This window comes from Amphibalanus amphitrite, unplaced genomic scaffold (assembly GCF_019059575.1).
Source record: "Amphibalanus amphitrite isolate SeventyFive unplaced genomic scaffold, NRLGWU_Aamphi_draft 000003F_arrow, whole genome shotgun sequence".
Classification (NCBI taxonomy): Eukaryota; Metazoa; Arthropoda; class Thecostraca; order Balanomorpha; family Balanidae; genus Amphibalanus; species Amphibalanus amphitrite.
In genome coordinates this window covers 1,993,505-2,009,734 of record NW_024881500.1, presented here as the reverse complement: position 1 = coordinate 2,009,734, position 16,230 = coordinate 1,993,505, and the positions used below count along the sequence as shown (strand labels likewise).

Genomic DNA, 16,230 nt, shown 5'->3' with positions numbered 1-16,230 from the left:
AACTTTTGCCCCACATCACCTGGAAGGCCAAATTTGTGCTCAATGCGTTCTTTGGACATTTTACTTTAAATTCCACCCGTCAAATTCATTCACTTATGATCGAACTCCCAGCTAGGAAGTGATTTGTGAAGCAACTGAAAATGGGGCATTTTGCCCCAACCCCAGGGCAAAACGCCCCACGGCCTGGGGCAAGAAGCCCCATACTCTAGATTAAAGATTAAACATGCTAATTGACTAAATCTTATATGAGAGGCCCGTTAGACCTTGGGAGGCACGGCTCTGAAGTTAGCACATTCCATCCTGTCAGGTGTTCAGCTATGACACTATTGTATGAGCAGGTTTTTCACCTGGCTCATAAGGCCAAATAATAAATTATTGCAATGCAAATGTTAACAAAATACTTCCTTTGCCATTAATTTGCTGAGAAAAGCACATAAAATTGCATAGAAACTTACTGTTCGCCAGTTACCGAACATTAGGAAGTGGGTATTCGGAACAACACATGAGGTAAAACGCCCCATGGGGCTTTTTGCCCCGCGACCTACTGGGGCGTTTTACCCCATCACGTAGTTCGGTCAGAGAACAACGCCTTGCACTCCAGCAAGAGATAATTTAAAACGGACCAACCCATTATTATAAGCGTTAGACACTAGTTGTTCAAAATACATAAAAGTCGTTAACCTGATGTGGACAATAAAAGAACGCCATGATGCATAATCTGACTGCAAAACATAAACATCACTCCAAAAACAAATTTTTGGCTATATCTCCCTAAAGAGTTATCACAATTTCTTTCCAGTTTGCTCATATAATGATCATATAGTGGACGTTTTATAGAAGATATGATGTTTCCCCAGAACCTTGCCAGTTCCGAGAAACATCGGTGAGGCGTTTTACCTCGCCGGGGCGACTTGCCCCGGTCTACCCTACGTTTGCATATGTGCCATTTTCTTCAAAACTTATGAATGGCCCACTCTAATTTTTTCACAGGTTGTTAAGAATATGGTAGGCAATAAAATATATGAAAATTAGCCAAATCGAAGGTGACGTGTTTTTTGCTATTTCAATTTATGTGCTTAAGAACAGAGTTAAGCAAATTTCAAGGTCATATATTTAAGTAGGTGCAATTCTAAACAAATGCTTAAGAAATTACCTAAACAGTAAGGTTTATTTCATTCAAATCAAACAAGTACAACCAAAGTTATGGTCGTTCAAAAATATAAAGATGCAACATTTCGTAAAAATTCGATGCCCTATACATATTTAGAAGACCTGTGGTCAGAATGTGCAAAAAAACATCAATGAAATGTTCGGGGCGACACATGAACTCGCTCACAAATTTATAATAAAATCGCTGATGGTAAGGTGCAAAACAGCCGATTTTTGTTCGATTTGACGTGGAATGCCCCCTCAGTTTTCTGACGCTCATTCCAAAAGCTAATAGTGTGCCAATGCTTTACAACATACATGCACCAATTTGACGTGATTGTTTAGAAGATTTAATGCTCTTTCTAATGGTGTTCGCAATTTGTCAATAAAGTGAATACTTTCGGACTTATATAATTTTACAAAATGACTGATTTTCTAAAGTACCTGCAACATATACATTTTAAGTTAGGGGTTCCAATTTTTTTGGATCACCCTGTATATTCAAATATATTTATTAAAAAAAATAGATGTAGAATAGTTTGTTTTTGATTCACGAGAGTTTATCACACCCTCGAGACTTTATCCCTGCATCTCGTCTCATGGACAGCACCCCGATCTGATACGACCGTCCAGCTAAACACCGCCGGCTCGCAAGCACCAGCTATGATTCCTTCCTTGCGGCTGGGTCCGAGCCGTCAGCCGGGGAGGCGTGATGATGAGGTACCCACCGTGGACGTTTTTTGCTGTGATTCTGGCTCCCCATGAGTGCGGCGGCAGACTTTGACCTGGACAATGGGCATCAGTACCTAGTGGCGGAACATTTTCAATTAAGGGGGGCACTGCCGACTTTTGGTCCCATTCTTTACATGCAATGGCCATGGGGCTAATGTTAAAATGCCAAAATCAAAGGGGGGCACGGTGCCCCGGTGCCCTCCCCGTTCCGCCGCCTATGATGGGCATCGTGAACCGGCTGCTGACGAAATCCGCAGTCACCAATTAGCAGCTCTAACTTCGACACGCTACCCGCGGAAAGTGCAAAAGTTCGTCCTCAACCCGCCTGCATCTCCGTATATGCTTACTAAATTCATCAGTTAGCGCAGACGTTTGGGAGTGGCTCACACCACATCCATGCAAGTCCGTAAAGATAACAAGCCCTGTAGAGTGTAGACCCAATGGCAAATAACTTTCGGTATCTAAAAATCTATGTCTATAGGGCGCTTCCCTAGTGTGCTTACCATCAAGAGGCATAGGCCGGAGCTGCGGCCTCTCCTTCCCGTGAGAATCACCCCACCTCCCGCCGTCGCTCCTCCCCTCCCCCCGGAGATGACCCACCGTCCGACCAATCAGCGTTCAGGAAGGAGAGGAGATGTGTCACCGACAGGCGGATAGTTTCAGCTTCCACCAGGTGGGATTGGGAAAGCTCCAGTTTCTCAGGATAGTAACCGAGACCTCGAACTTAAAAGACGCAAAATGTCATATAGGCAGTACCGCACTGAAATTTGCCGTTTGAATTTTGAGGCATATGAGCGTGGTATCTACCAGATATTAATTTAATACCAAACGAGAATAGTATACGGAATTGCAAAATAACTTGCTACCGCATTGACAGACTTAGGAATCATTGCGGGCTGATAATGCAAAGCTTACCTACAGAAGTATCGATTTTTTTTTTAATTCGGTATATTATAAATGCATAATACATTCCGTAAATAAACACTAGTGATAAGCTACTGATTTCTGTCACAAAGGCGTTATAAAAACTGCCACATGCATCTTGAACGGCAATAAATATATGCGCTTCTACCTCAACGGCTTTTGATCAGCTTCATCATGAGTTAAAAGAAGTTATGATAGAAATCAATATTCGATGCAACACTAATTTGAACAATGAACGTCATGGAATAGTGAATACACAACCAGTGCAAAATGAACTTATTGCTTGAGTGAATGTGCCCTCTATTCACTAGCACGCGAATGCCGTCTTTTGGCCTTTTCATCCCCACGTGACTCACTTCTGAGCACAGTACACATCTCCCCACAATCAAAACACAAATCACCGAAAAATCATCGTACACATTACGATTTAATTCTCACGATGATATACAGGCACGGTCTATGCATGCGAGTGGGATGAACATGACAGGTCACACGGTGAAAGGCATGGATGCGCGGCACGACGACGAATGAGTGAGGAGGGCCGCGGCGGCCGACACTGCGGCGGCACATGACTCCGTGATTCGGAGCGGCGCCAACACACACGGCGTTTGTTTTTCGCACTGAGTGGCCGCGCATTTCGCCGAGTCGGATGAGTTTAAATATAAACGTCATATAATAATCGCAATCACCACTGTACAGCCGCGCAGGGGCACAGCGTTCTCGTTCGCAGCCTGCGACCCGCGCGTTAACAAGCATCATTGCTTTACGATTGCCATTCGGTCTAGCGCTTTGCCAGGTAACGCTAACACCAAAACATACACGATTAAAATGGCCAGTGCGCTGAAGAGGCAGCGGCCGGCGCGGACCGCTCCGTGCAAAAGTTACGAGCGGTGTTGAGGAGTGGAATTGAGGGGCGGGGCGAGCAGCTGCAACACCCATCTGGCTATTTGTTCTCTTTGGTAATCTTGGAACGCACCTTATCGAACGCACGCTCGACCAGGTTCGACTTACGCAGCCGGTTCTGGCGAAAAATGTCCGAACTTCTACTGCCGCGCGAGCCGGTAGATGGCGCTCTTCCCGAGCCGGTAGACAGCGACGGCGACGACGACGGCAGCGACTTGGGCGAGTCGGGCGACGGCGCGCTGAGGGTCAGTTTGGGCGGCTGCCGGCTGCGACCGAGCCGCGTCGAGCGGGGCAGGGTGCGCGGCTGCGCGGGACGCTGCTGGGCCCCGCCGGCGGCCGGCACCGACAGGCGCAGCCCGTTGGCCGGCTTGGCGGCCGGTCCGACCGCCTCCACGAGCCGCGGGCTGTCCTCCGAGGCGCGCCTGTCGGTCAGTTCGGCACGTAGCACGTCCTCGTGAGACGCCAGGGAGGTGGAGCGCCGCTGGCTGAGGCGGCGCGGCGGCGACTCCTCCTCCTGCGGGGCGGCGCGCGGCAGGCGGCGCCCCTCCTCAGACTCCTCTCCCGAGGAGCGTCCGTTCATGGAGGGCAGGTCCACCTCGTCCAGTCCGTCCTCGGAGGAGAGGCCGTCGGTGACGCTCGGCGGCGTGCCCTCGCGGCTCTGGGCGGGGCTGCCGCCGCCGCTGCCCTGGTAGCTCTCCTCCGACTCGCCGCGCGCCGGCGGCCGCCGCCCGCGCCGGTCAGAGTCCAGGATGGCGTCCACGCTCCTGCTGCGCGCCATGGCGGCCGCAGTGACGTCCAGCCGGTTCTGATAGCGGCGCGGCCGGCGCGGCAGCGGCGACGGCGCCGGTGTGAGGCGCGCCGGGCTCTGGCAGCGGGAGCCGGGCCGGCTCGGGTGCTGCAGGCCGCTCAGCAGCGGGCTGTGGCGCAGCGGCCGCGGTGACCTCAGTCCCCTGCGGGCGGAGAGACGCGCCACGTCAGAGCGGACAGTGGAGGCCGGGCAGAGCGAGGCGCAGGGTCACAGCGCACACACAGCGGCAGGGCACAGACTACGGCCAACACCGAAAGCCCCGCTGACCTGAGCACAAGGCAAGACTATGGCATCGCTGGGATGTGCGCCACATGATCGAGGCACGCTCAAAGGCTGGGTTTTTTAACTAGTCACATGAAGCTTACCATTGCAACCTTGTTACCAGCAACACGAAGACAAGAAGTAAGAGGACAAAACAACTACGTAAGCACACGAAATCGGCACGGCACAGGACATTCTGAACGGAATCGTGCATTGCCAAGGGGTCATTCTACTCTATATAGCATAATCAATTGCCAATGTATTTGCAGGTCCAACACCAAGCGTGCTCCCAATGTTAGCAATACCAACAAAAATAGGTCAGCCAACTACAACCCAAACAAAACCAAGCATATACAATGAGTTTGGCAAGCATGAAACAAACTAGGTCCACACACATTAAGAAATTGTATGAAGCCAGTCACCCATTTGCTACCCAGTATATGATCACTAGCGCCATGAAATACCTAAGAAACCCATGTGCCGTTGAGATGAAAATTATAATTAGTATAGTACAAACCCTTGAAATAGAGGGAGAGTTGGTATACAAGGATAGTTTGATGAAGATCCTCAAAGAAAATTGCTCAGAAGTTCATTCTTCTTCTTGGGAGTCGGTTGAGGTTTTTTGCAGGGGCTGTCGCACCCCATGCAGCTGCAACCCGAAGTCAACCGTGGCAGTGTCCTGATGGCAGCTGCTGTGGATGGCAGCTGCTGCTGTAAGCTTCTGAGAGCTGCTCCTAGCTGCTAGGAGCCGCTGGAAATGGTCGATAGCTGCTGATGACAGCTGCCGTCCGCCTAGGCAGATGCTAGCGCCTGACGGTTGATGCGAACTGCTAGAGGCACCCAACGACGCAGACAACTGGCATCGGCTGCTAGCAGGAGTTCGTGGATTCAACGGCTAGTGCTACCGACCGTCATCTTCTGGAGGACTGGAGCTGACGATGTTACAAACTGCAGCATCTTTGAGCGATAATTTATAAGACCCTGCCTGCGTGGAGCTTCCACCGATTGTCGACCAAAACACCAAGCGATGGTTCGTGCGAGCAAGACGGAGTCTGCCTAGAATCTGACCCTGATGCGAGCGGTACCTCAGTTGCGCAGTTTGGGAAGAGTCTTATCTACCGTGGGCGTGTGTTTTGAGTTAGTCAGCCAGCCCTGCGCGCCCGCTCAGCTTGATATGGCCAAGGTGTTAGGGCGTGAGAGCAGCTATCGCGCGCAACTCCTCACCGAACAACCGTCGGCAGGCGCCAAAGAACACTAACTACAACCACCATGCAGCTTAACAGCAAGCGCTGTACACTACCCACTACCGTGAAACTCTGTTCAATGCGTGAGTGCAACTGAAAACCAACCGGAACTCAACGAGACGTGAGTCGGCATGCGATCTATGTGAGGTGCAACTGCACGGCACAGAGTGGCGCGGCCGGCGGCGGCGGCGCGGCGGCTGCCGGGCGGCTCGCGCGCCCCTCCGGCCGGCCGGCCGGCCGCGCGCGGCCCACGCAGCATACCTGCGTTACGAGTCTCGCGCCGAGTCGGCGCTCTGTGTACGCTGGAAGGCGTGCGCCAGAGGGCGGCCCGACGGCGTGGCCGGCCCCGCCGCGGTGCTCACGTACCGGCCGTCGGGTCGGTCCACTTCGCCGCGGATGAAGCGCTCCAGCTTGTCGACGCAGGCGTCCTGGTAGTCGTGGATCCAGCTGGCGGCGGACAGAGAGATGGGAGGGTTAGAGGAGGGTGGGTAGATGGCGTGCGTGGAGCAGGGCACCAACAACCATACAGCGGCCATCGATCGGTGGAGGCTAGTTTTAGCACTAAACATTTCTTGTAGAAATCGTCCAAACGTGCTTACTGGCTACTGCTTGTAGCCTCACCCAGGTGTATGTAAGTACAACGACTAGCAAGCAGCAATACCGCTCAAATCAGGAAAACTTTAAAATGAATCGCATGATTTTCCGACAAAAGAACTAACGAATTGCTTTTGTCTCATTAATTTTAAATTGCACCAGGCATTTCCAACACAAGTTCACATAACAAAGACGAGACATCCGTTACTGACAACACACTTCCCAGCTTCATCGTGCGAAGTCCAGACTGCCGCCATCCCAAAATGAAATGAGTACAAACTCTGTGGCTGGCGCAAGGGGAGCCTCTCATCTACCTGACGCCGTTGAAGGTGACGATGGACCGCATGTCCTCCGGCAGCTCCTCCGCTTCAGGCCACTGGAAGTTGTCGATTATTGGAATGATATTGCACTTGGACTGTAGCGCTGCGCATACTTCCTGTTGAACAGAAAGCCGAACAGGGTTATAACGGAGTTGGCATCGACTACCCACAACACGATGGCGAGTTTTCATGGGAAGGATCCGGTGATGGTCTTTGATTAATATCGGGTAGCCGCATCCACCAAGCCTACGATATGCACATCAATGTTACATCTTCGGATCAGCAATCGTTCAAACAACGCGAATTGAGCAAGCTAGATTGAGAACGAGCTACGGACATGGTAACAAAATGCCTTGTTAACCAGTAATGGTTACAAACCACGCCTCAGGCTAAGCTGAAGAACATCGTGACTCAGTGCGACTAACCAATAACCACTGTTGTTTATGGAGCATGAAAATCAACACAACGAACATGACCTCACATCACAAAATGCGATGACAAACATAACATTAAACGACTTAAAAAGGTTTGAACAGCGCACAAACAGACATTGGGCCCGTATTTCTGCTCTAAAGTTTCCTAGTCACGCAAACGTTTGGCCAATAGCTCATTGTCTTTACTACAGCCAGCCATGTCACTGGAAAAGCCGACAAAAGTCAAGGCCGAATCCCCAAACAAAAGAGGCAAACGCATTTTACGTGAAAGCCCATGCTATACCGCTAACACGTCATTTGCTACAGGTAAGAATTCAAAGGTTTTTGATCCAATTTAACAGAAGGGCGTCAGTTATAGGTATAAAAAGGCTGGTTATCGCCATACAGAGAATAAGCACGTAAGCGAAGAAATGCAGCGCTTTGAGCACGACTGCGCCAATTATTCCACAATGTCCGTGTCGAATGAAATTTCCCAGTTGTATTCCCATCCTTCCAGGTATACCATAGCTAGCATGCCACTATGCCAGCTCGTCAATGCCAAATAAAAATGGATGGAATTCGCTGTCAGTGGGGCTTGTCCCTGCCGCTGGTGATCCAGCTGATAAACGACAACCAACAAAACCCATCTCATAAACTAGTCTGGAAAATTAAGAAGCTGCTCTGTCCACCCACCTTGTGCACCCAGTCCTTCTGGTCGTAATCCTGTATGCACCGATCCAGCGCCGACGGAGTCAGCACCAAGATGAAGTTCTTGGCCTGTCGGATCGAGTTGAGCAGGTTGTTATCGAACTTGCCCGCCTCCAGCCGCTCCACGTCGATGAAGACGGAGAAGCCGCGCAGGTTGAGGTGCACCTTCAGCAGCGAGGCCAGCTGCGAGCCGTTCGAGCGACGGTACGAGATGAAACAGTCGAGCGTTTTGCTCATGTCGCCCTCGGTTTCCGGAGGCGCGCTCTCGTCTGGGGGTAGAGAACAGGGGAGTTAGGGTCGAGTGGTGAGTTTGGAGAGGTGTCACCAAACGGATGCATTGTAACGGAGCAGTACCGCGGTAACTAACAAATTATCAACACACTGATTGTTAATTCCGACATCACAAAGAATGGACTGCAGTTTAGTATTGCTTAGGTACTAACTCACAGGCGTAAGATTGTGTGCATTTAGCTACCGCCTGTCAATCAGGACAATCCTTTCTGCTTGTGATTCCGTACCTAACCGATCATGAACACAATGACTCGTGTACTACACTGCTACACTTCGTCAGGCCATTGCAGTTCGTTATATAATAAAGGACATTGTCTCTTCATCTCTCAGATCTTAATTCTAAGCCCCTTCCATCGACACTCATGTGAAGCCGGAAGCAACGACAAACGCTTGTCACGCCAGGGGTACTCACTTAAGATGGCCTGCTGTATTTGCTTTCGGTGTATTGAGTTGGCTATACTGCATTCATGGAGCAGCTGATCATCCGTGATATACCTGCAGCAAGCACAAATGGATATTAGAAAGGAAATTGCCCTACTCACAAACATGCATAACATCAGGATAACAGGGAGCACCAGGATAACAGATTAAACCACTAATGACAAGGGTGCATGATTCATGTGATGGCTAACTTCACACCAGACATTCACAGCAGGTCATCGCACAATACGCCAGGCATATCACATCTATTATTGCAGCTTCTTGGCTAACTAAACATGAACAGAAGCTTATATCTGAACACATTGGGCAATCGAAAGTGCCCTAAGAAAATAAGAAGCATCTGGCTCTACGGACTTCCCACCACCCACACAGTGGCTTTCCGGTGTCACCATTACGACATAGTCCTTCCGGCGCCCGGAAATAGTGAGTCGACCGAGCCTGCGGCGCTGTTCACCCGTCTGAGCTGTGTGTTTGTAGCTCTTACACCCCCGTCGGCCTATCACAGAGCACAGACCGACAACAGCGGCGGCCCGCCGAGCGAGCCGGGGACCACGCCACCACCGGATGTGTGTCATTGTGTGTCCCGTGTCACCGGTACGGAGTCATGGTGCGCTCTGATGTCACCGGGGTTTGCTCCGGTGTCAACAACGTGTCAACAGCGTGTCAACAGTGTCACCTGACCTTCGACATGTTGGCAAAGTCAGACACCGGTTGTTCACACAGTCCGCACTAATGCTCATGGGGTAGACACAAGTGTCAATGAATGTCACCCAACAGTCCCCTGCTGTCACAATGCTGTCATTAAGCTGTCACGTGTCTCCAAGAGGCGTCACTCACCTGAGGTAGTCCCTGTCAACTCCTGCCGACAGCATGGGGTACGTGTATGTGCTGAACTCGGGGTTAATCTCCCGCAGAAAGTCGTTCAGCTTGGTGGAGTCGCAACTGGCGTAGTCGGCCATCTTCTTTAGGTTGTTGAGCTCGCGCATGAAGCGCTTGCACAAGATGCTGTTGGAGATGCCGATGTCGTTGGTCAGCATGTTCTCCGACATGCGCAGGAGAAGATCGCCGTCGACACGGGACTCTTCAAAAGCGTCGGAGAAGGAGGCGTAGTCGATCTGGAAGGTATGCAGCATTGTGTTACATGTGTAGCAGCACACTGCGTCGGGTTGGTCGTGTTGAAACTCACGTAAAACACTTAAACTGGTTTGTGAACATCAAAAATTATAGCGGGCCGAAAGGTAAGGCCATCGAGTACCGCAATCCCTAGTCATGAACTCAAAGGTCGTTATCCATTGTCAATGTCCATCAAAGAAATCTGGAATCGAGCTGCGGTTTCGGACCAGCGCCAAAGCCCGTTGTGGCGTCGTGCTTTTCACATAGAACAGTCATGCGCCGCCTTTGCAGTCAGGTGCAAGGGCCGATTGTGCCGCGATTATCAGTCACTCGCGGTGTTTGTCTTTGGGACCATGCCGCCGGTATACGTGCGATGGTGCACGCCGTATCAGCCGTGCCGCTAAGGACCACCGGCGTCACCCAGCCAACACGTAAAAACCGCCCGATAAACCGTACAATCACACTAGTCATGAGCCCTACAACGCGGCACTGGTGAATGAATGAACGCAAACACTGTTTAAAACGTTTTTTCAATTATCAAACCTACTGCACTAGCAACATATTGGACATTTATATGAACAATATTTACAATCTTGAGGAGGCCGTAGAACGACGCAACATTTTTTTATGAAAGGACAAATAAAATGAAGTTTCATCGCGGTAGCAGATCGCAAACGCTACCGACATTCACAGAGACAGAGAGAGAGAGAGAGAGAGAGCTATGCTGTCCTTGAAACCGGGACAACAATGGGTGTTAACGTTCCATCTCTGACGCAGAAGGGAGCACCGACAAAAAGATAGAGCACGCTCTCCCACGGAACCCGAACGGTCGTGCAGCCTCGTGCGTCACTGACCTGTTTGACCCACTCCTTGACGTCCTGGACGCTCCATAGTGGCACCTGCTGGCTCAGCTTGTGCGGCACCTCCTTGCCCAGCGTGCGCAGCGCCTGGGCGGCGTACTTGCTGGCCACAGCGTTCGGCGAGCTCGCCACCTGCTTCAGTGGCTCGATGGCGCCGATTTCGTCAAAGATCTCCGGACAGCCCTGCTGCACCTTGACGCCGGCCTCCATGCAGAAGTGGAAGGCGGCCAGCTTGCGGGCCTCCTCCCGCTTGGAGAAGAGGACGGGCACCAGGCGGCGGAGCCAGTTCTTGGACTGGCCCTGGCCCTTGAGCTGCGACACGGCTGATTTGGAGAACTCGCTGGGGTCGTGTGATGTGACAAACGGGTCGACCAGCCCCAGTGTACCCGATTTGAGCACGGCCGCCTCGAGCTGTTTGTTGGCCACCATCGAGGTGATGGCCAGACACGCGTAGTACTTGATGTTATCGTCATTGTGGAAGGCGAGCGGGAACAGCCAGGTGGGCACCTCGCGCTTCATCATGGCCTGCTGGTTCTCGGGCCCGCCGTACAGCGCCAGGTTGGCCAGCGCCGACGCGCAGTGCCGCAACGTCTCCACGTCTTTGTTCTTGCACTGCGTGATGACGGCGTCCAGACCGCCCATCCGCACCACAGCACTACACGTGTCCTCACTGTGCCTAAACAGGTTCTCGAGGAGATTCGAGCCCACGCGCGACTCCTCATTGTCCGACTTTTCCGAGCAGGTGCGACACGCCGTCTGCACGACGCTGTCCAGTCCTCGCTCGACCACGTACCGCCGGTTCTCGGTCGTCAGACACTGGCCGAGAACGCGCGCACTCTTCAGGTCCATCTCCTTGACACCCGTGTTCACCGAGCTGATGAGCACGTCCAGGCCGCCGCTGTCGCGAATGACGTTACATAGCGAGTTGCCCAGCTCCTGGCCGTACGAGGGCACCGTCCAGGCGCGGGTCATCACCGCGTCCATCTGATCGATCACACTGGCCTTCTGCTGCGGCTGGGACGCCGAGAACGCCTTCACGCCGCGCAGCATCTGCGACACCTGCTGCGAGCAGCGGTTCAGCACCCGCGCCGCCTCCAGCGGGTCGGTGCTGCGCTCCAGACACTCCAGCTCCTCGACTGCCTGCGCCACCGCCGGGCTGGTCGGCGTCGTCACTCCCTGCCGGTCAGGTCAGGGCGGGTCAGGTCACACAGGTCACTCGAGGGTCTGCAGCAAGGGGGTGCGAGCGTTCCGCCCTCCCCGGCGCCCGCCGGTCAGACTGCCGCCCCAAACGCACGGTGGGCCACCGACATGGTTGGCGCGGGCGGAAGGCGGTCGTCACCCCCGCACCCGGCCAACAGCTACCCTCCCTGGGAAACACGCTGGCAAAGGCCGAAGGACGTCTCGAAACATCCCCGGCCGCCGTTTGGGCGACCGGTACTACAGAGAACCGTCCTCGGCCGGGTGACGGGTGCCAAGTCAGACACACGGTGACGTCAGCAGGGCCGGTGACGTCACTGGTCGCCAGGGAGCACTGGTGAATCGAGGGTAGACGCACACGGTGGTGATGAGTTGGTAGCGACAGGTAATTGGTCACGCATTTCAGCGTGAGATAAATTGTCAACGATTTCCTTGCACATAGGGATTAGGCTGCACGATTACAATGCCTACAAAATCAGCCGACTCAAGATCATTTGCCCATCAATGTAATGGAAACAGTAAAAGCAACCCTATCAATTAATCCTGACCTTTCTTGATTCATCACCTTGACTTGACTCACTCACCTTACACTCAACGACACAAAAATATATAGTATCACCGGCGTGGTCCCCGGCCCCGCACTCGGTAGCACCTTTCGACCTCGGCTATCCCTCCCTCTCCCACCTGTTGTTTGCTGATGGTGATTCGGGAGCGGGTGGCGGCCGTGCTGCGCTGCTCCTTGTTGACTACACCCACGGAGGTGACCGTCTGACTCTGCTGGTCGTCCGCCATCGACACCTTCTCGGCACTGAAGCCGCCCGTCGATATCTTGGCGCCGGCCACGGCCGCCGAGCGCGACTCGTCGTGTGTCACGTCACCGGTGGCAATGTGCCGCTCCTCCTGTGGGGAGGGGGGGGGGGTCAGAGGTCAGGTCACCGGTGGCAATGTGCCGCTCCTTCTGTGGGGGAGGTCAGAGGTCAGGTCACCGGTGGCAATGTGCCACTCCTCCTGTGAGGGGGGTCAGGGGTCAGGGGTCAGGTCACCGGTGGCAATGTGCCGCTCCTCCTGTGAGGGAGGTCAGAGGTCAGGTCACCGGTGGCAATGTGCCGCTCCTCCTGTGGGGGGGGGGGGGAGGTCAGAGGTCAGGTCACCGGTGGCAATGTGCCGCTCCTCCTGTGGGGGAGGGGGAGGTCAGGGGTCAGGTCACCGGTGGCAATGTGCCGTTCCTCCTGAAGAAGGGGAGGGGAGAGGTCGCCGGTGGCAATGTGCCGCTCCTCCTGTGGGGGGGGGGGGTCAGAGGTCAGGTCACCGGTGGCAATGTGCCGCTTCTTCTCTTAGAGGTGCGAGGGACCCGGGAGATCAGGTGATTTGTCACTTCACATTGGGGTGGTTCAAATTCACTGAACTGGCACAAGCTGTAGGTATAATAGTGAAGAAGAGTCACGTCTTCCTCTAAACCTAATAGGCCGTCAAGATGTGACATTCATTGACGTGACAGTTCATTAGCCATGAGATCATTTGAGCTTTTGACATCAGACCAAATCACCAAGGTCGAGGATGTCCAGCACTACATAAATCACAGAAGTAAAAACCATAGAAACCGACTCGCTCAGTTTGCGTATGTCATCAACACGGCCAAACCCGACAACTTATGACTCAGGAGCTGAAAACGTAAACATTTATGGAGATTAATGCTGACGTCTGTTCCCCGTCCCACGAGCGGGCTAATCACGAGTCGCCAGGCGGTGCCAGAGGTTACCGAGTGGGGTTGGAAGCAACACGACACGCATCGCCGACACTGGACCGCCATGGAACGAGAGAGGCCCACAGCAGTGGTGTGATTTCAACAGTGGATACCTACTGTGGCTGTGGCTGGATTTTAACAGTGAAACTGTAAGTCTGCTCCAATGAAGAGAACAATCAAGGGACTGGAGAGAATTGTTGTGGTTGGATACCGATAGTAATGAGCTCCTTCGGAGAACACGAGTTTAAAGGTTCCGTTTGTTACGAGAGCGCTCAGTCTTCTCGGAACGGACACTGTTATTGTTTCTTGTGAGCGCGACTTTGCCTTGCCGATGACAGTTCGGTTCTACGGCTCGGAAGCATTGTTGGCACGCAGCACTGTCTACCGAAGAAGCTGGTAAACACCCCACTGGGACTCATCCAGATGATAAACTCGACTTAACTCTCAAAACTCAGCTCAGTGGTCTTACTTATCGCACAGATATCGAGACACACGATACACAGCACACTTTCAACTGATCCTTCAACGTCAGACGACTAACGTCTCACCTGCATTCTGATGTCGCTACAAAGAGCATGAAGATGCAGAACTCATGACGCGTCCAATGTGAACCTCACACGCACGTCACTCGCATCAAGCCTTTTCGCCTACAACACCACTCAGTCACTTGTCCGAGCCTGAGGTGACCTGACCCGACCTGAACCCGGCCTCCATCAGCGACCCGCCCAGCACCGTGGGCTCAGACCGAGTAAGCAGAACGGCCCCAGCCCTTCCAGCCCGCCGCCTGGGGCCCGTCCAAACCAAAGTCGCCTCTCGCCAGTGGTTGCATGGCCTATATTTATCGCTGACGGGCCGAGGCCCGGTCGCAATGTGTGGTGGTCGCGCCCGGTCGCGCGCCGATGTTGTAATGCTGCGGTCCCGGCGTGGCGTTCCAGTCTGGTGATGCGCTATTGTGGGGCGTTTTGGGTGAGCGATCTGCAGCTGTAGCCAAGGAGAAGCCGGTGAATAATTTGATCTTCTGAACGACTTATACCAAATATCATGCATTATTGCATGCTTTCCGCACCTGCAGTAATGATTAAAATGACAATCGGGCGAGGTATATGATGACGATATCAGTTCATCACAAGGCACCAACGCGGACAAATCGCTCATCCATTTGAGTCCTCAAATCGGAGCAGAATTGCCCCGTTATTGAGACGGTGTTTTACCGGCACCAAGATGGAACAGTAGTAGTCACAACACACCCTATCTGACAACGTGTGCAAAAATAGCACAGCCATGACTGTAGGTAGCCAGCGGGAGAGGAAATTTCCTCCTCGCGCAAACACTGCTTTCAACACTCCGATGAGAAAACCCAGATGAACGACCATGGCAGGCCACTCGGTGCATCACGGACGGTTCGTTGGCATGGGACTCACAGGCCGGCCACTCAGCAGTCTGCCGTGTGTTAGGATGACAGGCTGCGACCTTGGGGCCGGGAACCATATGCAAACAGTCGCAGTCCAGACGGCCCACCGGAAGGAGCATTCGTCGCACTATGACTGAGGCTGCAGGGGATCGACCCGGTGCGACGGTACTGCATTCGACTAAGTTATAGCATAGCATGGGACCAGGGGACTTAGAATGATATTGGGACTCGCTGGTAAAAAGCCAGCGCCAGGCAAGAGGTAAATAACCGAGCCGTGAAAATAGGAAAAGGGGAGGGCCCGGAACCGGACACGGTCGCTGAAAAGCCTCAAAACATGAGGGACGGAACTATGTGCCACCACGTCAGAGGCGTCAGAACCCGGACGGAGCACGCGGCGATGAAAAGGCGGATGAAAACCGCTGAGGCGGAACCGCACCGTCCATTACTGGGATCGGCAGGCACGGCACAGAGCTGGTACCTACCCCGTGCCGAGCCGGGCCGAGACGGGCCGGACCCGGCCGGGAGAGGGCTAACTCCGAACGGCGCACCAAGGGTCTCCGTCCCAATGACGCACATTGGGAGATGCTCGGGCGACAATCGCCTCATCTACTCACGGAGGCAGGGCTACACGGCCGGCGGCCGCGAGCCTTCACGACTCTCCGTGCATGATTGCCGCATTAGCCGGAGGTGGCGTTTTTATTCCCAGGCCCAGGCCACACCGACGCGGCTGGCTGAAAGAGCCCACCAATCGCACTGTCATCTCTGCCGTGACATTGTGAGCCATCTCACGCTGGAGAGTTCCGTAGTTGTGGAGTGAACGTTAGTGTGAGTGACGAGTGGGTGTCCGGGAATTGACTTACCACGGACAGCTGAAGCACCCATGCCTCCATAACGGCGTCTGAATGTTTCACATGCAGAAAGAAGCCGGTCATTAAATCACGAATCACAATATGATCCAAAACCACTGATATCGAATCACGTCATCCAGTTTGGCCATCTTGCTGCAGTTTGTGACCGAAGGAGTTACACCTGTTTGGTGACCACTCCACGTGAACAACTCTTTGTTCCAGCCACGCCGAAGGTGTCCGGTGTCCACGCCCCGTAACCATCGACCGAA

At 53.3% G+C, this 16,230-nt stretch overlaps 1 protein-coding gene across 5 annotated transcripts in view; it reads right to left on the bottom strand.

The window, feature by feature from the left end:
• Positions 1 to 3,219: 3,219 nt before the first annotated feature.
• The window catches only part of LOC122367310 (NAD(+) hydrolase sarm1-like), a 97,943-nt gene continuing 84,932 nt past the window's right edge, over positions 3,220 to 16,230 (bottom strand). For 4 of the 5 annotated variants that reach the window (XM_043340365.1, XM_043340504.1, XM_043340586.1 and 1 more), the window contains 8 exons: positions 12,643 to 12,858; positions 10,756 to 11,937; positions 9,626 to 9,903; positions 8,760 to 8,842; positions 8,042 to 8,325; positions 6,930 to 7,051; positions 6,388 to 6,468; positions 3,220 to 4,658 (listed from right to left, as the gene is read on the bottom strand). In XM_043340365.1, coding sequence (XP_043196300.1) covers positions 3,749 to 4,658; positions 6,388 to 6,468; positions 6,930 to 7,051; positions 8,042 to 8,325; positions 8,760 to 8,842; positions 9,626 to 9,903; positions 10,756 to 11,937; positions 12,643 to 12,858 — 3,156 coding nt within the window. In that variant the 3' untranslated portion in view covers positions 3,220 to 3,748. Of the gene's footprint in view, positions 4,659 to 6,282; positions 6,469 to 6,929; positions 7,052 to 8,041; positions 8,326 to 8,759; positions 8,843 to 9,625; positions 9,904 to 10,755; positions 11,938 to 12,642; positions 12,859 to 16,230 lie in introns of all 5 variants that reach the window. The other variant, XM_043340671.1, reaches the window with a different exon arrangement.